Consider the following 27,480-nt stretch of genomic DNA (forward strand, 5'->3'; position numbering starts at 1 on the left):
TGAGTATACAGTGCTAACACACATCGGTGTATGGGTAAAAACCAAAATTATTAGATAATAGTAAACTTGTGGGTACAACCATGTAATAGTTCTCTTTTGAGGGACGTTTTGAACAGTACACTCTGCTCGTCTTAAGGAGACATTACTTCTTACTTTACCTTAATTTGTTTTTTAGGAGGGGGGGGGAGCAATAAAATCACCAGGCTCTTAGAATTCTTCTTGATTACTCTGTCCCTGCATTAGTTTTGTGGGCTTCAATCATCTTCTAGTGTATTTGGTTTACTTCTTGTTTTGGTTTTGCTCTTTTTCTGGCCCTGAAATTGGAGATGTTGATCATTTCTGTTCCCAGATATTCGTACATCATTTTCTTAAAAGGCTGGTTTTTGTGGTCAGAGGGAAATTTTCAAATTGTGGAAAGGGATCGGTGTGTTTTGAAGAAGTCTATTGATATTGATTGGTCCATCTAAGATGCAGCAATGATCCCAATGGTATGAGATAATGAATGTCTTAGAATTTGATGACTGCCCGAAATAGTTTAAAGAGGGAAATAAATTGTCAGAAGACGTAACGTGTACAATGTCATAGATTCTTCCTCCTTGATAACCTCCTTGAAATGGTGGATATTTTGTCCTCTTACAAAAAGAAAATTGTCTGAAGAGTGCCGAAGAGAGATGGGGATTACTTTGGTAGGAAGGGAGGTTGTACGTGTACTAAGCTTGGGCGGTATCGATTTATTTTATTCACGATACATCACGGACAATATATCGCGATATTCGATGTAATCAGGATTAATTAAATTTGACATCATCAGTCTTCCAACTCCAAGTGAAAGTTGTAGAAGAGACAGTCATAGCATAAGAGAGGTGTTCTAATGACCTATTCTTCTGGTTTTACACCAAACCTATGGGGTGCAAGATGTCTCAGCTAGGAAATACATCGCGATAATGCGATACTTAAAGCCATTGGACCCTTTCGGTAAACACTATTGTCCAAGGCCCACACTTCGTGTATCACAACTTCTATATTAAATAACAAACCTGTGAAAATTTAGACTCAATCGGTCATCAGAGTCGCGAGAAAATAACGGGAAAACCCACCCGTGTATCCGCGCATTTCTCCATGTCATGACATGTATTTAAAATAAATCCGTAATTCTCGCTAACGAGAATTGATGTTGGTTAACTGTTTTCTCAAAAAGTAAAGCATTTCATGGATGAATATTTCAAGGGAAGTCTTTCACCACTACCTTCTGTAAACCCTGTAAGTTATTTGTAAATCTGTGAACTTTTTTTGGTTTTTTTTCCTGTACCGAAAGGGTCCAATGGCTTTAATCGATATCGCGATATATCGCGATATATGGCGATATATCGATATTTCGATTAAACCAAATCGATCCGATTTCGAAATCGTTTCCAAATTAGTATTGCGATATTTGATAATATGACGATATCGCCCAAGCTTAACGTACACCTTTAGTAACTACATGTACTCCCAAAATGTTTTTATCATAAAAACTTGCTTTGTTTAGAAGCACTGCAGCTGTCGATAATGTATAGTTGAGAAGCAATTCCCTTCAAAGGAATGTGTTTTAACAGAGAGGGATTCAAAGAAACTCTAACTTCATATTTGCTTAGCATTAGCAACTTTAGGAAATCAGGCCCAGGGGTGGATTTCACAAAGAGTTAGGACTAGTCTTATCTCGAGTTAGGACCAGTTACTTGTCCTAACTTAGGACCATCCATGTTAGGACCAGTCCTAACTCTTTGTGAAATCGACCCCCGGACACATTTTTATAAAGCTGTTGAGCAGAAAATGCTGCTTAGTAAGTTTCTTTGCTAAGCAAAATATGAGTGGGGCACCAGTCGTAGCAATGTAAACCTCATGGAATTTGGATGGTTACCTAGTGTTCGCTCAGCAAGGTTCTTATGTGCTTAGCTATTTTTGTGTGAAATCAGTCTTCATGAAATTTGGGCCCTTGCCATTTCACGATGTTAAGTTTAATGTGATATCTTTTGGTATGTGTTTTTAGCATCCAAATATAATTTAAAGACAAAACAAAAAAGCCCTTCATTTTATCCCAGAGTTATTTCCTAGTTTTCCCACTCTCCTTGAAAGCCAAATCAGTGAACTCAGAAACCGTTCTAAAGTACTGGGCTTGCGAATGAATTATGCGTCCGCAGCTAGCCCTCAATTCATGCTCTCTCATCCCATATCAGTGAAATGTAAATGAAGATTGGAGTGGTTAGAGGACAGTGCATGGCTAATATCCTACATGTTAACTAACGTCAGGCCGTGCATGAAGTACGGGTTTGCCTCAGAGAGTGTCTATAAGAGAGTGAGCCTGTACGTGATCGGAGTTGTACTCTCATAGAAGACGAATCCTGGGCACCATTAGCATTGACTTATAGTCTGTAAAGGCAAGCTTCTGGATGGTGCAACTTTTAACCAATTTAAGTGATATCATGCAAGGGTCCTATGCATACTGTGCAAGGCTGTGCATGTAGAGTTGCAGGGAATAGTTTGTATATATGGCATCAGTCCATTTTGCTTAGGACTGTTAGTTTAACGGGCCATTTGGAGTTAGTCAATATTTAATCCCCCCCCACCCCCCCACCCCCCCCCCCCCACCCCCCAAAAAAAATCTTAATTAAAAAAAAAATAGTTATCAGGCATTTGGGGTTGTAACCTGTGTCTGCTTAGCAGAACTGTTCTTAACACCTTACAAAAATTAGGCCCAGATAGACCATTATCATAATTGATATCTTATTTTTCTGTCAGTCAGTTTGATGCAGTCAAATTGAGGTTGATTTGGGACATAAGTCTTGCCCTGTTAAGCCCGGTTCATACTTCATGCGAATGCGAATGCGAAGTGAATTTGACGTGAATTTGACGTCACAACCCTCCTTTTGCAGCAATATTCGCAAGTGAGTTGAGCAGAGTTGAACTGCTGCAAATATTCGTTGCGAATTTGTGGCGTCAACATTCGTTTCGCACTCGCAGGAAGTATGAACCAAGCTTTTTTAAAGAGAAATATTAGCATGCAATTGCAGTACCCAGGTGCAGAAAATGTTAACTTTTCACACCTCTTAGATGTCTGCAATGATGGCAGTGATTGTTGCTTTAGGGTTCATAAACATTGAGTGCTGGAGTATACAGTCATTAGCCTGATCTACATTTATTCAACATTGCCGCAATAAGATTTCCTCAAGCGCCCATTGCTGCAGCCCATATCTTCTTAACTTAAACCGCCATATTGGTTACAAACAAACACAAGGCCCTTTCCACATTCATGTGTGTACAGTGCAGCATCCTGTTATTGATTGCGGGAGGGTTTACATACAGAGTTTTTATAACAAGACTGGCTATTCATCACCGAAACGGCGCAGCGCTCCGAGGCTGTGATGCAACATAAACCGGTAGCCTCAACGTACGGAGTGCTTATGTTTCCCAATCACTATGCCAAACATGAACAACAACACCTTGATCAAATCGGGTTTGTTTGTAACCTAGACTCTAACGCCCCCGGGCTGTTTTAAGTTTTTGACATTACCCGACCATGCTCCTTTAGATGTTTCTGAAATGATGATCGTTACAGCGCCCCCACATTTGAATAGTGACTCTTAAGCGTCGCTCCTCTAGAACCGTGTTTTATTTGTGATAAATGAAATAATAAGATTGTAATTTGCTTTAGAGATGTGAAACATCTGGATTTGTAATACTTTCTATTTCTGTTTCCTTTTTATGTTTTTATTGTTATTGTTTAGCTTTTACATCAATATATCTGTCCATGTCTCTTGTTTGTTAAGCTGTTTCCCTTATTTTTCTTTCTTCTAAGTGTCAGTATTTGTTAAGATTTGTCCTCGCATTTTCACTTTGCTATGGAGAACGAGAACCAAACAGAAAAGGGAACGCAAAAGGTCTCCATAGGGGAATTCTAAAGACTGGGGTGCTCCACAGGGATTTGTACAGAGTCTTATAACCATTTAACATTACCTTTTGGTGCATGGTCTGATGAATGCAAAAAGACTCCTTTCAGATGCAGTAATTGCTGGATCTTATTTCTGGCTTGTTCTATTCAATAGAAACCATCAGCCAAATCTGTACTTTTACTCAAATACAGAATTATCTTTGTTTTTAATATTTCAAAACCCATCTTTTTGTTTTAAACCATCTTTGCAAAATGCAAATTTCATATTGGGAAGTGTATACTTATACCATTTCCCCCCTTTTTTCTTTCCTATTTGACAGATGAGGGTAAGGAACCATGGCCAATTCATGTTTCTCACCTTTACCCTAACCCTAAATCATGTTTGTTTCAATAACTACATTGTACTGAAACTATCTTCACCCCATATAAATCCAAAGCAAATTGAATGTTCTTCGCCTTTCATCTTTTTTTATCACTACTTAGCGACCTCTAACACGACGTGTTCCTCTCTTTAATCCCTTGATTTCAGTTCGAGGAGATTTTCTTCTTGATAACTTAAACAAATATGCGGCATCTTTAAGGACAACTGTCACAGTTTAAGACATCAGAGCGCTCGATATCCTCACACCCATTTTTTCCTTTCGGACGAAGAAGAGGAGGGAAAAAAACCTTAGGGTGTCTAACACATTAAACTCCTTTCCTCGTGTACCCTCAACTGAAATTTCACTTAGAATAATACGCGGGAATTGGCTCAAACCTAAATGGGACGAAGGGAGCTGATAGTGCATCCCACATCAGGCTGTAATTTGCTCGTGGGCATAGCATCGTAGCTCGGCCATGTGTAATAGAGTCCGTAATGGGATTACCTGCATCATCTCGGGAAAATGTGCCGCCGGAATTTTTTTATTTTCTAATTTTGGAATTTCTTTTGCATGCATACAATGTTTCAAGAGAGAGAGGGGAGTTAAAAAAGAAAAAGATATGGAATTTGCGACTGCAGTTTAAAGTGCAGTATTTTTAATTGACTTTTTTCTTTTTTTGTCCTAGAGGGAAATTGGATGATTGATCTTGGCTCTCATTAATTTTTGAGCGATATTGTGTCCTTTATTTGTCAATTAAAAGACAAGGATCAATAGTAATACAAATCATTGTAAGAAAATGTTGGCATGATCAGATTAATTCTAAACTGATCATTACAGATCAAAACTCATATTGATCCTCCCAGAAATTGTTGTGTTTGAAATTCTGTAAAAATAAATAAAACAGCGCTTGAATCCCCCCCCCCCCCCCCAACCCCTGAGAAAAGATTCTCAAAACTAATTTTAAGTAAAAGTTCCCATCATGTTTTTTGAGAATCCAGTGAGTTCACTTTTCTATCCATAAAGTATGTCTCAAACTAGAAACAGAAAATGCATGAATTCAGTCACAATTTCAGGGGCTGCTATGTTTTTTAACAGTCGGTAAAAGTCACATTATATATTCTACGGTTTGATTATACATAAATTGGTTGGGCCCTTGCCTTGGAGAGCTTTTTGTCTAAATTGCTGAAGCTTAAAAGCTAATTGGAGTGCATTCATTAATAATGCCGAGCTAAATAAACATGTCTACCTCTGCTCGTTAATGTAAACCAGCTGTGTATCTATGTACATGTAGTTGTCTAAACTGTGTTCAGGTGACTAGACGTGCCGCAAAAAAGGAGATTTTTTTTAATACAAAATTGATGTCCATCACAAACAGATCAGTACAAGCATGGTGATTAGCTCTGTTTCACTGTGTAGGGACGACTGCTGACTTTGCAGCTTCGTACCAGCACGCCACACAGAGACACGACGGCGGTTGCTTCCTGGACGATGGGAATCGTTAATAAGCTTGTTATTTGAGATGCGCGTGGGGAGTGTTTTTTCTAGCGAGTGTCCTCTCCGATTCGGTCGCCCTGTGCCTTCTTGTAATCGAATCTGTCAAATGAACAAATTTGTAGAGCGAGGAACTCTGAGTCTGGACAAGGGAAGGTTAAATTGCGGGAGTACGGCACTTGAATTGGCTGATCTGGTATTCAATTTTAGTGAAAAGACTTGATGATATCAAATTAATTTCGCTTTTTAGATGATGTTTTTTCTCTTATTAGATTGTGTCTTTTGTGTAGAGATTTGATAGTTCTGGAAGTATTCCATTACTGGTTTTTTTCTTTTCTTTTTCTTGGTAAATGTTTAGGGAGTTGATAAGCTGGATAGAGTATAATGAATAGACATAGGTTTATATTACAGCTATGATATGACAACTAGAGACATTTGAAAAACACTGAATATTTATCTGTCTTGAGTCGGCTGTCCTCAGTCTGCAGGGAGGGATTTTTTTTCCGGATAACTATAAACCGTCGTTTTCATTCCGGGGAAATTATTTGTTCTACGAGGCTTGGATAATTGATCAGCTTGGCTGGTTTTCAGGGAGAAGGAAAAAGCCATCAACGGGACCTCGTCCACTTTGTGTAATCACTCTGTCACGCCCGAACGCACATATGAGCGGAGATGATGTATAATGCCATGGCTGTCGGGCAGATGTGCAATCAGCGTTTGGCTCTTCTATATCCTGGGGGGATAAAGTGGAGATTCATCTAGTTGCAATAGGGGTGGCCATGGCGTACCTTGGCCTTGCAAATTTGGACAGCTGTCGCTTTGGCTAGACACAACGTTTGGTTGCATTTCCTCGACTTAAAAAACAAGCAAATAAAAAACAAGACATTTCAGAGTAGCATTTAGTTTGTAAACATACGGTGCCGTCGGGGGAACCACATCTAATTATGTTGCGAGATGAGAACCCTCAAGTTGTGTTTGGGAAACCCAAGTGTGATGGTGGTGACACGCGGAAACTGGAACACGCTTTGTGCGTCTGTCATTATTGATTAATACAAATGGTGTTTTTCCTCATAAACTACCTTTGTTTGTTCAGACTCGTATACATGTCATTATGGTGGAAGAGGATTCGCACTAGTTGTCAAATGCAATTAAACAAAATACACGTATAACACTAATGTGGCTAACGACATAATGGACTATTTTTACTTATATGATTTTAATCATCCCAGTAAAATGTAATGGTGGTTTGTGGGGGCGAGGGGGGGGGGGGTTGTCTTGTAAAATGCTAATTTGTTGTTTGTTTATTATTATTGGGATGAAAATAGTTATGATGAACCGCAGATTTGCTGAATTGTGTGGAATTTTAACCAGAAAGGCAATTGTTGCCATACCCTGAGCGCAATTTCATAAAGCATGTAAAGACAAAAACTTAACTCAGCAAAAACCTGATCAGCATAATATTGATTACAAGAATGCAGTCAGTCGTTTGTGCATGCAACAAATATTCAGTTAGTATGCCCATAGCTCTATGGTATGCCTAACACTTAGCATACAGTCATATTGCCGACAAGGAAACTATAGCACAACATTTTAAGTATGTAAAGTCATTAAAGACAGTGTGAATGCAAACAGCTTTTGATCAATGCATGACATGAGCTCTTTGAACACCTTCTTATTTGTTTACAGTGAAAAACGAAGGTTGGCACAATTAGTCGTAGTATATTTTCTAGTAAGATGCATTGAAAGATGCCAAACTAAAAAAATAGAATGAGCTGTTGCAATTTGCTTGGCCAACCAAGAGGACCAATGGTGTAAATGCAAATAATTGTTGTTTGAATGGCCTGACAGTTCCACCCTAGCATAAAATAACTAACCTGTGAAAATTTGAGCTCAATTGGTCGTCAAAGTTGCGAGATAATAATGAAAGAAAAAAACACACTCGTCACTCGAAGTTGTGAACATTTAGATTGTTGATTTCGAGAACTCAAATTCTAAATCTGAGGTCTCGAAATCAAATTCGTGGAACATTATTTCTTTATTGAAAACTACGTTACTTCAGAGGGGGCCGTTTCTCACAATGTTTAATACTACTAACCTCTCCAAATCGATTCTTACCAAGTACATTTTTATGGTAATAATTATTTTGAGTAATAACCAATAGTGTCCACTGCCTTTTAATGCTGTTTTTTATTTTTAAGATGACAGCATTTTCTAGGGAATTAGTTGACACAAATAAAGAATTACCACTTGAATGGTATGGGATAAAAATCGGCAAAAAACTACAACCTGTCCTTTAAAGGAAAGAGAACATTCCCATTTGGATGATTAATCAAGTTTCTATCAGCATTTATATGCGTGGGTAGGACACTATATATTGTACGTATGCGAGACACATTATGGTCATATTGGAACCGTGCACATTACCATGGTAACCACAGCCTTTTCAGGCCGGGTGCTAAAACTTGATGCAATATTGAGCTAAATTTGTGTTAGCTGGAGGGTGTCTTATGGAAAGATAGAAAGCGAGAAGAAAGAAGGAAGACAAAGCTCTTGATATTTTATTGGAAATGGACTATAGCCCTGACATTTCTGTCATTTTTCCGCCTTTCTTTTATTATCCACCCTCTGGGAGTGATTTGAGGATTGATTTTTGTGACAGTTTTCAATACAGATTTAGTTTGAGGTGGTGGGAGTGAAAAGGATGTTAAGTTGTAACAATAGTAATAAAGGTTATAAATATATATAAATAATATAGAGAACATTTCTTTTTTAATCTAGTCGTTTCAAAGTTTCAAAATTTCATACAGGCTTCAAAGGATATTTATTGTATTGGTCTTTCCTGGTTTTTTTTATTCATAGTAGAATTTTTGGTAACTATAAAATTGATATTTTTTCTAAACTCTCTCTCTCAAAAGAAAATCATTAAATAATTTTTTTTTTCCTAATGGATATTCACCGATATTCAATAAAGCTTGAATACAGAAAGTGAATATAGTTCTGCAAGAAACCAAAGATTGAGAGTAAGCATTTTCAATGTTATTATCAAAAAGATGTGCTACAAGAAGAAAACTGTCACTTTTTTGTACGCACACTCAAAAGCCTTGTCAAAATGCATGAAGTACTCGGACTTTAAAAAAATCACATAAATTGGCCTTGAGATGTCTTCCTTCACGCGGTGCAAATTGTTATACTCCCTAAGGCTTATCAGAGAAATGGTGCTAAGAAGAAAAAACCTCCTTCGGACTGAAAGAGAAATAATCAATTGAATCAGGGCAATAGTAAATTAGGACTGAATTGGAATTTTTGATTAGTCAGAGGGTTTGGACTGAATGACCTGTTTTTTTTTAATTACAGGCCCCCACTCCCCCCCCCCCCACCCCCAACCCTAGTACACTGTGGTTAAGAAACTACAGCAGTATAATTGCCACGCTGTTTATCTTTCGGCCTTTCAAACGAAATCGCGCTTCACCTTTTGGTTGACTTAAACTGCTTTAAGTGATGGCTCAATAAGGAAGATTTCTCTATAAGTGATGAAGGGGTTAAATGAGGTGTAGTGAAGGTTATGAAAATCTTTTACTTTGGTCCAGATCTTGTGAATCATGATTGGGTAATATTTTCAGCAATGAACCAATCTTTTGGAATTTCAAACTTGCTTCTTCCTGCTCAGGGTTCTTATTGTTATTTGCTGTTCTTGTTACCAGTATGTTCAGAACCCTTTGAGGCAATTACTTTGTTTGGCTGTTTGTGTGTTTTTAAAATTTTTTTTAAATAATCTTTCTTCTTACATTTGTTTACTTTTTTGACTGTTCATATACCTTTTTATAATTGCATGAAAAAATGTTTATTTTGTTTTATATTATTAATTATGCAAGTTCGCCCAAAACTATGCTAGTATAATGTAAGTACACATTGGTGTCAGGGAAAAACTGGAAATCATGTGGAAAATTTTTACAGGTTAATAGATGTTAAATTTGCATCACATCAGGGATAACAAATGTCAATTTTGGTTTTACCCGCATATCCCGATGTGAGTTAGCACTGTGAACTAAGTATACTTTCCCAAGTACTGTGAACAAATCACAGGCATATTACTCAAGTGGGATTCGAACCCACAACCTATGCAATTAATATTTGACATCCTCTTTCAAAACTGTTCCCTTTTCTTCTTCTCTCTATCAACAGGCCGGAAGACTCTTACGAGCGATACAGCAGTTACCCCGGTCTGCGCCCACCCCCGTTCATTCCTTTCTCGTCGCCCCCTAGTCACCTTTTCCCCCATCCAGCGATGAACCCTTTAGCATTCTCCGGGCTCCGCTATCCAAGTGAAATTGCCGCCATGCAGCTGTCACATTTATCGCCAGGAGTTTCATTCGGTGGGTTAGTCTCACCTTCGGCACAACATGAAAGGTATGTAAAAGATTTAATAGATGTTAAATGTTCATCGGGGATAAAGAATATTAATTTTTGTTTTTTTACCCATATACACCGATCTGTGTAGCACTGTATACTCAGTACTTTCGCGAGCCCTGTGAAAAAAAACACAGGCATTTTACTCGGGTGGGATTCGAACCCACGACCTTTGCAATTCTAGAGCAGTGTCAAGGATTGTTTCCACAACAGGGATAGGTCGGTGTGCGACTTCTAGAGAACTTAATGATGCTTTTAAACATAGTTTTAGTGTTAACAGCCAGCAGAATTTCTAGGGACTTTACATTGTTGGTTATTGCTGTCTCTTTTGAAAAAAATGTTGATTTATAACAAATATTGGACCAACAACCTGCTTAAATTTGTCAGTCTGACTGCCCGACACATCTCTGTCCATTTACATGGATTACGTGGTCGGGTTGGCGTAGTGGTCTTTTTCTCGCCTTTCACCTCTAATTCACCAGTTCAAATCAGACTAGGGGCACTATTATAGACCTATCCGACGGAACAAAATTGGTAGCGCCCTCTATTGAAAAAGTAACATTTGCAGTGTCTTTTTGTGCACAATCTAGGCACTGAAAACTAGGCAGCAAATGGCGCGCGATGCTCAACACGGATTGGTCTATATGTTGATTGGAGTTTCGTCCTTAACTGACTCAATGGGGTTTCCCTAGAATGATTCGCTGAGGTTTTCCCTCCAAAACTGAAACTTTCTTCCTCGTCATCTCTCCACTGGGTTATTAAGTTGGCCATTCTGATAATCCATGGCTTCACAGCCAGACTAAATGAAATGAGAGTCATTGTTTATGTCCTTTTTGCTTCCTCCCACAGAGAGAAGTTGTTGCTGGACCAGCAGCGAGATCGAGACAGACGAGCAGAGGAGGCCAAGCAAGAGGCTGCTGCCCAGAAGGAGAAGCAGCAACAACAGCGCGAGACCGAGCGTGAGAACCATGAGAGAGCGATGATGGCACGGAGTCAAGAGGATAAACGCAGCTCTCCCAGAGGTAAATTTTAAGACTTTCTTGTTCTTTTCCTTGATCTGTTTGTGTTATTGTTCATCCCGTAAAGGGAACTTGGCAAACTCCCACATTGTGATATAAACGCCAAGCTGGCAATAACCACTAGGGAGGTTTAGCTGCATGTTATGCGAGCAAAATCGTGAACAAGAACCCAGAAAATTTGTAGGCGACGTCACCACTTTGGGCTTATTGCATGCTCACACACCTGACATGAAAAATGGTAACTTTACATATGCTTAAGTCTTAAATTTTTCCACAAAGGTGTCTCACGTTCACTTTCACGTTTTTGCTCACGTAACGTGCAGCTAAACCTTCCTAATATCTTACAATAGAAACATTTGTTTAACATATATATCAATATGAGTTACACAAATCAAGAAGCTGTGTTTCAGTAACTAGAGGACAACACTTATTCTAGTCGTCGTGAAATTGAGTTGAGGAATTACTTGGCAGCCACGTTGTATGGCCTTTGTTGCCCTGTTCTTGGCCTGTTCTTGGGGAGCTGCATTATTTCACGAAAATGATGGATTTGTGAGGAATATATGATGACCAAAACCCACCGCAGAAAAATGTATGCCGCCATAGAATGTGATTCTGTTGAAATTAGTGGCTTATTGCAGGTAAGATTTGAGCTATGAAGCTTTGAAAATTTTCCGCCCCAGAAACGGGCCTTAATAGTTAGGACTCTGTATCTGTGTACAGAGGAAGAGTCCTATATAGGGCATGGGTGGCTTGTGCATAAAGTACTTGCCTCTCACCACAGTGGCTGTGGTTCGAGTCCGGATCAGCTCAAGTTAATTTGTCTCATTCAACCGATTTTCTTCTTCTTTGCTTCTCGTATGTAGATGGTCCTCACCAGCGACCTCCCCACGCTCACCACCATCATCATCATCACCATCACCACCAGCAGCTTACTCACCCCTCCTCCCAGCAACATCAGCATCACCCAGGAGCCCAGAGGGGTCCGACCTTGTCATCCAGCCACCGTGACGACCAAGGACCGATCTCACTCGTCAAGAAGGCCGAGAGTGACGACAGATGGCATTCCAAACACTCTAAAGACAACGCCAACAATGAGGGGCAGTACAGACACGGCAGGAATTCACAGGTAAAATTGTCCAGAATAGACAGCCTCATTGATAACAGTTATAATGACAACAGCAACAACATTAACCAGTTTTTGTATTGCACTTTTCACACCTCAAAGCATCTCAAAGCACTTCCAACATTATTACCCCTGGTCACTGGGCAAATTAATTCATTCCTTAAACAATCTCAGCTCCCTTGGGAGTATATAGCCTGTGCAACAGCATAAAAATATGCGCTACTAAGCTAAATCAATTACAAGAACTGTCTCTGCCCTCACAGGTCCCATTTACCCCTGGGTGGACAGAAGCAACGCTCGGCCACGATACCCTCATACTTCCCACGCATACAAAGAGTTTTTTTAAGTCACTTGGCTGAGGTCGAAGGACTAAGTCAATTTTTCTTTGTTCAATCTTGAAATATAATAAATCTTATCTGTGGTGTTTTTTGCAGGCAATGTCGCATGAAAACCACATCGCTCACTTATCGGAGAAGGAGCGTAAAACCTCCTTACACCAAGAGAGGGAGCTGAGGCTACAACAGGATAGAAACAATGCCGAGAGGTGAGTTGATGTTTACTCCATGTCCCAAATGAATGGTTTAAGCTATGGCTAAGCCAAGGCTAGATAAAGGAAATTCCTATTCTTCAACATTGTCATTGCAGTTAAGAGCGACAGCTGTAGCCAGAGTCGCTAGGCTTTTTAATATACCACTATCAACATGTCTCCATCTTGGTCTTCTTTTCATTAACAACTTTTTTTTTCTTTCTATGCACTGCAAACTAAATTTCTGAAACTTTCTTATGCAGGCATGAAAAGGAGCGCAGTCTCATAAGAGAACAGCGTAACCAGATCAGTAGAGGGGACCATCACCATAGCAACAGACCACCCCCTCTAGTGTCCCCAGTACGACCAACTCAGGAGGACATTTACCGCCATAAACTTTTTAACAACCATCGGCCTGTGAGCCAGGACCATGCCATTCCGTCGCAATACGAATACGAGCGACTCAACAATGTGGACAGGATATTACTGAACGATACTAAATCGTCGGGGTCACAGCCCTCTGCTCCGGCGCCAACGGCAGCGACAACATCCAGCACCGCTGACAAAGCTTGGTATGAGCAGCAGCGCGCCATCATGAGTAACCGTGTACAGAGTCCGCATGCCAACAGCAACCACACGAGGGAGTTTAACCGCGAGGCGCGTATCCTCACCAACAGCCACGGACCGCCGGCTCCTGCTACCCCCGGCAAAGTGCTGCATCTGAGTCAGTATGACTACGATCGGCCGCACGCCGAGTCAAACTATCACCATCTGCAGGAGTTTTTCCGTAACCAGCAGGTGCATGAGTTGCACAACCACAGCGGGGACCAACCAAGGGTGCAATTAAACGAAACCGGGGAACCAGTGGTTTCAAAACTGGACCTAGAGGGCCGGAAGAGGATTGAGACTCGAGCGAACGGTATTTACATCTCCAGTGAGAGTGAGACGGATAGTGAAGAAGAGACGGTCATTAAGAGAGAGCGATATCGTAAGAGAATGCATCGAATCGTCAACAAGTCTTGTCTGACGTTGGACAAGTCGGAGAAGAAGACCAACTTTTTTGAGGTCATGGGACTGGTGACCCACGGGAAGAAAGAAGGTACATTCCCTCAGCTTTCATTCTAAACGAATATACTATTTGTTGCATCATTGTAACTGCTTTTATTATTATATTTCTGAATGAAATCAAAATACCTACAAAAGTGTCTAGCACTGTATTACGTGTTATTTGTGTTACCATCCAAAAGAGTAACAAACGAAAGGCAATGTATCCTTCAGTATGTTCGGGCCAACTCTTTGGAACCAATTACCACAGCCCGAAAGGTCCTCACCAACAGTTGGTGCTTTCAAGCCATTCTCAAAATCTATTTATTCTAGTGTGTTGTAATTCCTTGTGTTGTTTGGTTTGTTTGTGTAGCGCAATGATTTCAGTTGCGCTGTATAAGAGCTGTGATTATTCATATATTCTTTTTCCTCCCCCAGAATTGAATAACGAGAAGAGACGGAAGCGGCGGATATGGCTGAAGGAGGATCAGCCACCGTCCAAGATTAGCAGACCGGCATCCGAACCTTCAAGTCTGCTGCCCCCACAGGCCAATCTCAGCCAGGAGGACTTCCAACGAGAGCTGGACTATCCGCATAAATGTAGATTTCTACGTGGCCTTGGGCTCGACGTGGTCGGACGGGATAAGAGGAAAGGTCAGTTAAATGCACTTAGGCAGACTTGAGTTGTTTCTCAAACACTTCTTGAGCCTTCAAATTGTCTTGAGAAAGGTTAAACAATCAAGGGGGGAAGAAATTGTCTACATTGTGTCTCAACATGTTGTTATCATTATTATTAATGTTATTTAATCCTTTTTGTAAAAAGGGAGTTTTTCGGGGCACATTCCAGGCGTGAAAGAACATTCTTGTAGGCAATTCAGTTGAACTCCCGAATGTTCTGCTGGCTCACAAGCCTGTATACTTCGTTTTTACAACAGGAAGGGCACCAAGGCATTTTCTCCTCGGTAAAGGGCACCCTATAAGGAAATTGTAAATTTCAAGGGCACCAAGGCACGCCTGGAGGCAAAGTATTAAAGCCTCAGCTCAGGACATTGCGCTGAACTAGGGGAACCAATATACCATTCTATATCCGTTGGCAATGTGAACATTCCAACGGAGTGTTCCTGCGATCCAACTGACCAGTCCATGTGCGCCAAGTAAACTTTTCAAACGCAAACTTTTGTTTTGCAGAGATCGAGAAGGCAAGAGTTTCTGTCGAGGGTAATAGAATCAGACGGGCCAAGAGACTTGAAGCGGCTCGTAAAGTCATCAAAGGAGATTCTGAGACAGCGGTGGCTGGGTCGGAGACGGCAGAAACGCCAGCAGCTTCTCAAAACTCAGGTAAGGATTTGTTACAGTTTATTTTCTTTGACATTGTGGCATGTTGTGGTCGAATGGCTATGATGACCAGATTCTGACTCTGGAGTTTCTGATCAGCAGAGTGTGCATTCTAATCCCTTGACATTTGAATTCCGGAACCATGCACCATATGAACAAGTAGGTCAGCCCTTGTGCCCTTTTTCCCCGACCCTTTTCCAAAGACCAAGTGTCATGCCTGATATTAATATATGATTTTGTGTGCATTTTGGTTTATTTAGGTAATGACTTGAAAGTAGAAAACTTGGAAGCTAACCAATGCAAATCAGCTGTGGGAGAGACTTTCCCAAATCATTTGGCCGCATCATCTCCAGGACAACAACAATCCCATGTACAAAATGACAGGACATTATCCAGTAGCGGGAGCATTCTGCCTCAGCAAACATCCCCGGAGAAAATGGTACCACCCTCTAAGGGTAGGCCTATATGTGACAAGGACATCAAACAGGAACCGCTCACTGTGAATGAGAGGGGAGACCTGCCCCACTGTAAGAGTACCTCGGAATCACAGGGTGGTGGGATCTTGCCCTATTCGACAGCCGCCTTGCTTTCGTCGCGTGTAGGCAAACCGTCCCAGTTTGAAGGGTTTGCCCAAGAGTTTCACCAGTCTGTCTTGCGGACGACACAGGAGTCTATGGCCCACCAACGAGTCGGCACCAGCTCGCAGAACAACTCTGCTCAGACGGAGACGACACGACGCGACAGGCTTGTTAGCCTGACAAACAATGAGGGCGCTGTTCCTCGAAGTAATGCTGCAGTGTGCTCTAAGGGACAATTCCAATGGCCAGGGGTAGAGACCGTGATGGACTCTTTTCAGAGATACACTAGAGGTAGATTCATTTCTACTTTTTGTTAAAAGTGTTTATATATTGTGATAACAACTGTTAATTTTTTACTTTAAACTGTTGACAGTTTATAAACAACAATTCCCTTAGGATGAAAGTATAAATAAATAGTAAACTTTTGGGTACAACCACGTAAATCTCTTTTGTAGGAGTGTTGGCTCTAAAAAGAGCCGGTGTGGTCTCCATGATTCGAACACTCTGCTCGTCTTCAGAGCCAACGCTCCCACAAAAGAGATTTACATATTGGATTTACACAAGTTGACTATTTATTTATAGTTTCTCCCTACACCACACCTTCCAAACCATAATAATCATTCCCTGCGTACTCTCCCCCAATAATTATTTGTCATGCTACTTCGAGTATACTCAACTGAACTGAAAGACATATCAGATTTTTTATTTTTTCACAAAGAAACCACACAATGAGTTATTGGTCAATTTTAAAATGCAAGACCACAGCCGTTGATTTCACAAAACTCTTCCTAACCTTAGACTAATCATAGGACTTAGGACGATCCCAACCCTGCAATGTAGCATGCAGACCTTAAGATAAATCCTAACTCGTCCTAATTTGAGATAAGACGAGTCCTAACTGTTTGTGAAATCGACCCCAGGGCTTGTCCGGTCACGATTTCATTGGCCCTGTGCTATAACAACTTCATGGCTCTGCTTACCGTACAAAGAATCGGCGGTTGTAGAAGCATCGAATTCTGTGCTTACGTGTTAGCTGGGAACTTCGGTCCGTACTTTACGTCACTAGGCATTCTTTGCTTACCCAGCTAGTGGTGAAATTTGGCACTTGCCGTGCAAGCCTAGAATGATGATCCTAAGCGTGGAATTCGGTGTTATAAAGCGAAGCCATGAAATTGGGTCTTGCTATGGGTCTTAGTGTCAATTTGGAGCTCTGATCATTGTTTCATTATGAGTAAGAGCTTGGTTTCTTTCTTGGTTATAACAGAGCAAGAACTAGAGAAGAGTGTGTTACTAGATCAGCAAGGAAGACTGAGGTTATGCAATGGAGAGTTAAGCAGTACAGCTGATCAGCTCAGACTCAAGATGGCTGTAAGTATTAACACATAAATTCATTAACCTTTCTCAGAAACTTTGCTTTATCACCAAGAATAGCACTTCGGACCAATGCTGACGTCATTTTTGCTTAAAGGAACATTACAGAATTGGTTTTGCTAGCAAAAATGTTGCTGGCAGTGTAAGCACTTTATGTATATACATAAAGTCCGAGATCGATCTGCCATCTGGGTCATGAGAGAATAGTGAAAAACCGATTACAAATTTTGCATTGCATCGATGTTAAAACAAAAATGAATAAAACGCTCTCTGAGCGATAAACTCCAATTGCGAAAATAGATTATTTATTTCTCATAAAATATGACATTTCAGACAGAAATATTTCAAGGGATGTTTTCTACTACTATCATCATTAGACCGTGCTGGTTTATGTAAATCTGTGATCTTCACGATTTTTGTTTCTTACCAATTCTGTAAAGTTCCTTTAGGATTTGGGTACTTTTTCAAAATGTCAAAAGATTTACATTAAACTTACAGGGGTTGAAGATAATGGTAGTGGAAAGTTTCCCTTCAAATATTACTTACTGAGGTGCTGTAGTTTTTGAGAAATGAGTAGAACAATGTCATGAAAACACGTTTTTGTAAATGCTTAAAATAATTTTGGTCTCATGAGACCACAATTATTTTCATGACATTGTTTTACTCATTTCCCAAAAACTACACCACCTCAGCATGTAATATCTTCAGGGAAACTTTCTACTATCATTATCTTCAAACTGTGTAAGTTTAGTGTAAATATGTGGACATTGTGTTTTTTTGTCCTACAAAAAGTACATACACCCTTTAAGATACAATAAAAAGTTACGCAACCATGTAAAGTCACAAAGTAAAAGGACATTATGTTCTACTTATGGAACATTTGTTTAACCATATTCACTTCATAACTAACGTTCCTGTAACCAAAATTTCAAGGCAAGGTGTCCCTTGCTTTACACCATCCAAAGTGCCAAACCTAATTTATCATGTTCCAAGTTACATGCAGGCCATTGCCTTTGTTGCCCCTGGTCTTGGCCTTCATGGTGCACCTTGAAAAGTTTGATAGATTTAAAGATTTTACAAATATGGAAGTGCCCTTTGCAAAATGAAAATTGCCTTGCCCTCTCAAAGAATTCCTGGCTTGAATTCATCGCGTCTTTTTGTATTTTTTCTTGCCCTCTCAAAGATGCAATTCCAGGGTTGAAATTCATCGTATCTTTTTGTACTTTTGTTCTTCCCCGGTACCCATGCAGGACATGATGGAGAGGAAACACACGATGCAACGTGAACAAGAGGCGTACCTCAGGGATCTTCACCATCTACAGAAATACATACACGACATGAGAAAGTAACACTTATCCATGGTACGGGGCCATCATCATAGCAAGCACACACTACAAAAGAAAATGCAAACTTAAAAAAAAAAAATTATTTATAATCACGGGGCCATTTTGAAAATGACTGTAAATATTTGATAAGTCTTTTATGAACTATTTGTCCAGTTTTCTTTTATCTGTTTTTGATTTATTTATTGTTATTCGTGGAATAACATTAAATTATGACGCTGTGCATAGATTGTGTTTGTATTGATTTATACTTGTTAAATTTGACATTTGGAGTTTTTGTTTTGTTTTTGTTAATTTCATTTTTTTTTTATAGACATGTCCACGCAACAAGCGACTAACAGTACTCTGTATAATTTAGGATACACCCATAATTGTTGCCACTTTCTAGGGTTGTAACCTGATTTTAAAGATTTTGAGGTCAGAATTTTGTGTACATTTTCCTTTTTTGTTTGTTTTCAACACACAAAAACTTTGGTATTTTATTGGAGGAAGAAGTGCAATTTGGGGATCTATATATTCAACCCTATAATTAATTTAAAATGCAAGTTGACTTGAAATCATGTGTTGAAAATAATGTTATGCAGTGTCGTGTTGCTTTACACACACACAAAAAAAAGGTGAAATTTCTTACTCGTAATTTGTCTATTTATTGTAATATCATTACTGCGTTTTCAAAGTTGTCCCTTTATCTGAATTTCCTTCGATTAAAATCTCCACAACGAACCCAACTGGTAAAGCAGATTGTTTTGTATCAAAGCACTACAAAAGAGTTGAGCTGCTAACTTAGAGTGACTACCTGGACTAGGCTAGATTGGTAAGCTAAAAATGATGCTTAGTACAGAAATATTTTGTTTACCAGAAACCAGTCACACGCCAAATTGCCACAAAATTTGGGAAAAACTACTGAAAAACGTTTCACAATCTGGAGCAAATGTCCTCAAAGGTTAACTTCAGTTAGCGGTTGAACTGTCATTTACATCGCACTCTATTGTGTCATGTGACTCTAGACCACCTGACCTTATACATGATGTTTTATTGACATTATGTCCGTGCAATAATGCAATAATGTTACATACACAACGTTGTAACAGTTAAGAAACCCTGCAAGTTTGGAGAGCAGGGGCCAATTTCATAGAGCTGCTTAAGCAAAAAATTGCTTAAGCACGAAAATAGCTTGCTTATTTTACACATGTTACTGGCCAAAATTTCATGCCATATACATTGCTTATGACTAGTATTTAGCTGTTGCTTACTTAGCATAACAATTGAGTGGAGTCTTGGCCGGTATTCTGATTTTACTAAGCAATAAATTTTTCGCTTAAGCAAATAGTTGTGCTTAAGCAGCTCTATGAAATTGGGCCCTGATTAAAACCATTTTTTGTTAACCCTGTGTGGCCAATGCACACATGCTTTCATAAGGGAATGATCTAAAATTGTTCCCTTAATTAGGCCCCCAAAACAATTGCTTTAATACACACAGAACTTGCACAGTCTAGTTTGCATGTTGCTGAAAAGCAAAAACTCATATCTGAACAGCAAATTGTGTTGTGGGATAACTGCTCTATTTTCCGATACCTTCATGTTCCAACACCCCTGTGTTCCAATAACCCATCGTGAAAACATGCTAAGGTAAGGGTGAGGATGAGGATTAGGGTTCGGGTTAGGACTAGGTACATACATTTTTAGCGGTGTTGGAACTTCAGGGTATCGGAACGTAGGGCTGTAACCAAGTAGTGATGTGCGCACCACAAAATTGTACACCATTTGGTGATATTCTTCGCACTGATGTACATTGAATTAGTGATGAAAAGATCTTCACATTTAGACTAATTTTTTGCACTGACGAACTTACTCTTTTTTTGTGTTATTATTACACGGGAGGATTTCTTTCAAAGTCATAACAACATTGCAGGGCTTGTTTCAAACATCTGTGAGTTGCGTTTTGATGAAGATGATGATTGGCTGTGTTTAAAGTGGCAACTTGGCTGTGTTTAAATCGGCGACTATGGCTGTTGCTCTATGCTTCAAGCCACAGCAGAAGATACATCATCATAATCATCAAACATGTATGCTTTCACAATTATTTGTTTTGGGAAGGTATCTTAAAAGAATGAAGAAATGTTCTTGGTCACTTTAATTTGTTAAAAAGTCTGACTTCAAATACATTGTAATGTACATGTAGGCAGTTCTGGATTGTTTTCCAGGGGCTAATTTCATAGTGCTGCATAACAGTAAGCAGAAAAAAAATTGCTTAAGCATACAGGTTTTTCACAGGTTTAGGAAGACAATATGGCCAGCTTGGGGGTTAACCATGAATTTACATTGTTACGTCATTCATTTTCATACAGAAATTAAAAACTGAAAGGTTAGCATGCCTTTATAATAGATGTTAAATTTGCATCGGGGATAAAGAATATTAATTTTGGTTTTTACCCATACACCGATATGTGTTAGCACTGTATACTCAGTACTTCCAGAGTCCTGTGAAAAAATATCACAGGCATGTTACTCGGGTGGGATTCGAACCCACGACCCTTGCAATTCTAGAGCAGTGTCTTACCAACTATACTACCGAGGTTGCCCGGCAGCTAGAGGCAGTTCGAATCCTATGTTTTGGCAGCGGGTACCGCAATGATATAATAGATGTTAAATTTGCATCGGGGATAAAGAATATTAATTTTGGTTTTTACCCATACACCGATGTGTGTTAGCACTGTATACTCATGCCTTTAGGTGCTTATAGTTAGCTGTCCTATGAAATAGAAAGTGCATAGTAAGCACATAAGTGACTGTTAAGCAGCTCTATGAAATTGGGCCCAGGTCATAAATGGTTTTAGTTATGAACTTAGACATGGTGTGGATAAGCCATGTCCAACTTGGACAGTATTCTTACCTAGTCTTTATGAGGGAGGGTATTTATGTATTTTTTTTTTTCAATACAAACTGAGACATATATCATTCTTCGGAAGCCGTTTGTTTTCTGCTGTTATTTATTTTCCACAAAGATTTCTTTATTTGTGAATTAGACAATAAACATATTTATTGCTCTGAAATATTTAAGACTATTAATTAACAAAAAAAGGATAAATGTATGTCTTTTTTTGAAAAGAATTGACAGTAACTTAAAATGACAACCAGGATGTGTGTATAAAGTGGAAATATGAATGTCATTTATACAGATAGCTTTACGATTACCGTACCTCATCATCTTTACTGCGCTGTGGCTGTTGTAGTCAGACACCCTGATCGTGAATGCAACAAAGTAGTTTTGATACTGAAAAGGGGGCCAGTCTGTTCTTTTCCCTCTTGCTTCGGTTTGGTTTCATTGGCCTTATCTCAAACCTCGGCTTAGGCTCCTACCCCGGCTTGGGAATGGTCCCATTATCAGTTTTAGGGTGTTTCCAACATGCTGGAGACCGAGTCTAAGCTAAGGTTTGGAAAACCCCATGGATTCATAATAAAAGGAAAATGGCTGCGCAACGCTGTAAGAGACTATTTTAAATTCAATTATATACGTATCACCTAGTTTGCACAGTACTGACATTATGTAGATTTATATACTTTTCAATTGAAATCAGTAGGAAAATATGATCAGATAAAACTGGGCAGGGCATGGATCTTTATGAAGACAAATTGATACTTATTTAGATTTTGTCAAAAAGAATTCCTGAATTTGTAATTTTTATTTGTGTTTCCCCTTTGCCTTTAAAGGAGGTGAATTTGTTGACACGTGGAAGAAAGACACCAACCATGTTTTTTTCTTGATTCTAGGTTTCTATTTGAGGTGATTAAGAGAGTCTGGAAACAACTAAGCTAGAACATCCTGTACATTCAGGGAATTTCATCTCCAAATCAACAGAAGACAAAAGATTTTTCATTATAAAAAAAACCCACAAAAACCTCCTTGAATCTATCAGTAACTTGATTCAAAACCCCCTGCCCAGCTCTGTCTGATTTTGCATGAACACAAAACTGGAAAATGTATATTGATCAACATGATCATAGTAGGCCTGTTGAACATTGAGTAATGAACTCTCTCCCAGTTACTGCATGCGCACACCCTCCATGCCAGATCTATGGCCAGCGCATTTTCATTTGTTGGATATTGCTTGTTACTGGTAATCAGCTGTTGTTTTCTTATCCTGAAAACTGTGTAAATTTGGTTGGTAATCCTGTTTTTATCAAGGCAAAAATTTCATGCTAAGCAAATTTTTGTGCTAAGCAGCTCTATGAAATTGGGCCCAGGGATCAAGGGACAAAGTTTTTGGGAATTGATGCGTAATGTGCAAAGCTATGGCATAAAGTCGATATCAAACATGCTTGAAATGGTATGCGATTGAAATTAATTTTGCTTCCCCCCCCCCCCACAAAAATGTTTTTGACTATTTTGTATTATAAATCATAACATGTTAAAAACTGTGGTTTTTATTGTTGTAAAACTGGATGGGGGTTTTTCCACCCTGAGCTGGAAATTTTATTGTGAAAACTTCCCGTAATGCAAAGGGAATCTCTTTCTTAAAAAGACGAGTGTAGGATAAAGTACAATTGAAGACATTTTGACAAATTCTATATATATATAAATACATATATATATAAAGAGAGATCATGGTGACCAAATTGGGTTTGATTTTAATTTAGATAATTGTGTTGACGATAATGTTAATAAATAGCTGTTTTAAGAAAGTCTAATTGTGAAGACTAAACGGAATATGATCATCTATTGTGAAGTAATTTAAGAAATGAAAGAGATTAAATATTGTGTTTTGTACAGTGATCACTGGAAATTTGTTTTTACTTTTATTGCTGCATTATTCGTTGTTGGAGACAATTTATGCATAATATCTACAAAAAGACTGGAAATGTTATCCCGGAACAGCCCCATGTTATAACTGATAAAAGACCAATAAGTATTGACGATGTCAAAATATTTATGGATTCTTCACTTATCAAAAGACAATCATCATTATTATAAAATTGGAATTTCTAACTGCAGGACTCAAGTTTAGGGGGAAAGCCTACAAGACCCAAGGATTTACTGGACCAGCAGCCGATTTCACGAAACGCTAGGATTGATCCTATCTCGAGTTAGGACGAGTAGCTCGTCCTAACTTAGGATCAATCCTAAGGTCTTCATGCTACAGTGCCGGGTTGGGACTCGTCCTAAGACCTAGGATTAATCTTAAGTTAGGAAGAGTTTGGTGAAATCGACGGCTGAATTGTTTGAAACAAGACCAGAACAGTTTAACAAGCATACGCTGTCTAAAAAAGAAATGCAATCAGGTATGGATTCAAGCCTGTTGTTTTATAGACGATGTGAACTTTGTTTACAATAAGTGTGACCTTGAGCAATCTTTGGGTATTCTGGCAGGCAAGATACTACACTGGTCCTATTGGAAAGTTGACATTTTGTGTCATAATTTCCACATAAATCCAAGAGTTATGAAAGAAAAATCTGGACAAGTTTTGAGATGTGCCCCCTTTCATCAATCATCATATCAAAACTTGATAGCAATTAGACAGTGCAAACTCCATAAAATGTAAGATTTGATGTTTTCTTCCATTGAGCTGTGTACAAATCGTGCCAACAGGAAGTCCAGGCTCTGTGGCGCTTTTGTAAACATGTGATGTCATAGGTCACATCGTCGATAGAGTCTAATTAATCCCTGCTGCTGAAGAGTACACATCTGGATCAGTCTCTTGTGCTTTATCGGGCTTGAAATGGATTAACTCTTATCGTAAGGTGAGGAACTTTCCTTAATCCACAAAAACCTGAACAGCAATACAACCAATCATTACCAGTTTACTCCGTCACATGGTGCCACACCTGATGCCAAAACGGCAATAGTTCATCTATCTCAGTCGACTCAAGTTGTCGCGTTGCCGCATGCTTGAGTCCGGCTAATAATAGTTCAATAGTTCAGCTGTACAATGAATCCATTAAACTTGGTTAAAACCGCAGGATGGATTTTACAGGATTCAGAGGCAGTTTTGGGAATCCATTTAGAGTATTTTCAGTCTTGTGTACTTGGTGGTCCACCAACGAGTGTATTCATCCTCAATGTGTGCATGTGGTCAAGAGCTTGCGTCAAAAAGGGACGTACTGTGTTGATCTCCATCAGCGACAGGTTATCAAGCTGCAAGTAGTAACAACATTTTTTACAAATTGTTAGTAAGGCCAAAGTTTTTTTTTTTACCATCCTACCTAGAAGGAGGGGGGGGGGGCCTTTTTTCAAAACTGGCAGCCTTTTTAATACACATTTTTCAAGACAACTGGGATTTTTTCCAAAATTTATTTGTGTCTAAGATCACTGAAAATGTATCCTGTTTTTTTGTTAAAAAAGAAAAAAGAAGGCGGCCTCTAGATGTGGTTTGTGTTTTGAGTTATTTTGTCATCAGTTGCTGAAGACTGCGATGATGTGGTGCATATTTCACATTTCAAACTGAATTTTACAAACTTGTGCCTGCAGCGATCCTGATCCTCAGTCTGTGGTTTTGAAAATAGTCATCTATGCTTATTGAAAACCTCAACGTTTCAATCAGTAAACTCCGATACTAACTGAATTCTTTCCACTTCAAACTCTCACCCTGGCATGCGTTTCTTGATCCTTGACAAACTTGTCCACACTCTGCCTCAGCTTGGCCATCCGTAGGTCCCAAATGTCCTTTACTAGTGTGTGTACTTCATCTGCATGCGGGATATCGTCAGTCGCACTAAGAGGGGATAGTCAAAGGTCAGAGGTTATTACATGAGATTGAAAACTAATTAATTGTTTGCAAATAATTATTCAATCCTACTCAATCAATTTACAGGGATGAGATTGGACATATTGTGTGAAAAATCCTGAAAAAAACCCTCAATTTAGCCTCCTTCAAGCTTTTATTTCTGGAATAAAAAATAAAAATGGCTAGCAGGTCTGGGTCTTCTCTTATTCTACTTCCAGACCCAGAACCTCTCAGCTGGGCCCAATTTCATAGAGCTGCTTAGCATAAAAGTTTGCTTAGCATGAAATTTCTTCCTTGATAAAAACAGGATTACCAACTAAATTTACACGTGATTTTCAGGATAAGCAAACAACAGCTGAGTACCAACAACAAGCAATATGCAACAAATGGAAATTTGGTTGGTAATCCTGTTTTTATAAAGGAAGAAATTTCATGCTAAGCAAATTTTTGTGCTTAGCAGCTCTATGAAATTGGGCCCAGATGTTACAACAATCCAAGAGGATAACCCTCATCTATAATATATACGAGGGTTATCGCAACTACTGGTTTGTGTGCTTGGTTATGATCACAACTTTCTCAAAAGTACCATCCTGCAGACCTGCAAATCTTTTTTCTTGTGTATGGCCCGGGCTATGTTTCACTTACTGACTAAGCAAGAGTTTTGTGACCACCATGTAATGTTGACTCATCATTGGCTGGAAAATAGGGGAGTCCTTCTCTTCTTGCTTCTTATCTTTAAGTGTTTCTGAAAAGTGAAACAAGTTTATTTAATTTCAAAAAGTTTAATAGTTGGTCATTTTAGTGTGTTTTCACTGTTTATTTTATGAACAATACCCAGCAGTAGACTGGACTGGGTTTTGGAAGTGCATTCGGGTGGCACGGTTGGCTTGTGCGTAAAGCGCTCGCCTCTCACCAAGGTGACCCCGGTTGGATTCCCGGTCGGGGCCATATGTGAGTTGAGTTGTGCGTTGGTTCTCTGCTGTGCCACGAGGGTTTTCCAGACTATCCGGTTTTCCTCCCTCAGGCAAAAATCACTTTCGATCTTGGCTGTGCTCCGTGGTCATAATGGGTTGATGTGGCTGGCAGCTGAATGCGCCCTTGCATGCCTGCTTCTCGAACACGTTGTAGCCGCGTCCTTTGCAATTCAGCTCTTAGCTGCGAGTAAGGATGATTAGCCCCCCAAATTATCCTGGGTATTTTTCTTACTATATAGACCTATGGACCGACCTCATCCACACTACCATTGACCATTGAAATGACCTTAGACTTAGACGTAGAGGTTGTACGGTATCAAAACAATGGAAAACGCACCGCTGTTTGTTATCCTCCAAACACAATGAATTTTTTATATAACATATGGTGGTGTGTTTAACTTTATTCTGGTCTGAATACTTCTTGCTTGGCAGCTTGGTTGGAGACAACAGATACAATTGCCGCAATGCCCCTAGTTATTGCCTTGGACTCGGTGCGATTGAAATATTCCAGTCGAAATTCTAAATTTTCAATTTTTTTTTTAAATCAATTTCAAAATTAATCATTCATTTCAATAAAAGTTGTTTTGTTCCTAACTAGAAAATAAAAAAAAGTAAAGAAATTATTTAGGATTTTAAAAAGCAGGCCCACCATTACCACCAAAATATTCTGGATTTTTCTTCGTTTATGCAAAATGCGAGTTGAATCAGTTAAATAAGTCCTACCAATATCCATCCAATCTGGCGGCTGTATTCTACACTTCTGCCGTTGTTTCAAGTTGACTGCCATCCACAGCGGCACTTCCACCGGGAGCCCAGCGTTGAAAGGCCCCACGCTCCCCCCGATCAAGAACACCTCGTCGTGGGAGAAATTCGGAACGACCGTAACTAGCTGTTTCTCGGCCAAAAACTCCACTTCTGCCGAGTCCATCATTGTTGAATTTGAAATAGGTAAGCTAGCATTACATGTAACAATAAATTTTGGTAAAGTAATATTTACAAATACATTTAAAATTAATTTAAACCAATATCCATCATGTGAATTTTCCTAAAAAATTACAACTTGGCGCGCTGATCTTGTTTTGTACACATGACACGAATGACCTTTGAACCCAAAAGTGTTGTCCGTTATTTAGGCAATTTCACCCTCATATAATGATAAATTTAACACAATATACACATATCTATTGATAAATTATTTTAAAAGCCAATTTTTAGGCCTTTTTAAAATTTACTATTTGTAAAATACATTTTGAAGG

The 27,480-nt window shown here is 39.2% G+C and overlaps 2 protein-coding genes across 11 annotated transcripts in view; one reads left to right on the forward strand and one right to left on the reverse strand.

The window, feature by feature from the left end:
- The window catches only part of LOC139934558 (uncharacterized), a 142,494-nt gene extending 118,390 nt beyond the window's left edge, over positions 1–24,104 (forward strand). For all 10 annotated transcript variants that reach the window (XM_071928818.1, XM_071928820.1, XM_071928819.1 and 7 more), the window contains 10 exons: positions 9,964–10,188; positions 11,038–11,210; positions 12,071–12,333; positions 12,765–12,874; positions 13,120–13,955; positions 14,339–14,554; positions 15,089–15,238; positions 15,496–16,104; positions 17,078–17,181; positions 18,435–24,104. In XM_071928818.1, coding sequence (XP_071784919.1) covers positions 9,964–10,188; positions 11,038–11,210; positions 12,071–12,333; positions 12,765–12,874; positions 13,120–13,955; positions 14,339–14,554; positions 15,089–15,238; positions 15,496–16,104; positions 17,078–17,181; positions 18,435–18,533 — 2,785 coding nt within the window. In that variant the 3' untranslated portion in view covers positions 18,534–24,104. The remainder of the gene's footprint in view (positions 1–9,963; positions 10,189–11,037; positions 11,211–12,070; positions 12,334–12,764; positions 12,875–13,119; positions 13,956–14,338; positions 14,555–15,088; positions 15,239–15,495; positions 16,105–17,077; positions 17,182–18,434) is intronic.
- LOC139934560 (DNA replication complex GINS protein PSF2-like) lies at positions 20,495–27,299 on the reverse strand. Its single transcript, XM_071928828.1, has 4 exons — positions 26,948–27,299; positions 25,896–25,995; positions 25,112–25,238; positions 20,495–24,661 (listed from the first exon to the last, which is right to left on the reverse strand). The coding sequence occupies exons 1-4, from the start codon at positions 27,153–27,155 to the stop codon at positions 24,539–24,541; spliced, it is 558 nt and encodes a 185-aa protein (XP_071784929.1). The 5' UTR covers positions 27,156–27,299; the 3' UTR covers positions 20,495–24,538.
- Positions 27,300–27,480: the final 181 nt, after the last annotated feature.

Source organism: Asterias amurensis, chromosome 3 (genome assembly GCF_032118995.1).
Source record: "Asterias amurensis chromosome 3, ASM3211899v1".
In the NCBI taxonomy this organism is placed as follows: Eukaryota; Metazoa; Echinodermata; class Asteroidea; order Forcipulatida; family Asteriidae; genus Asterias; species Asterias amurensis.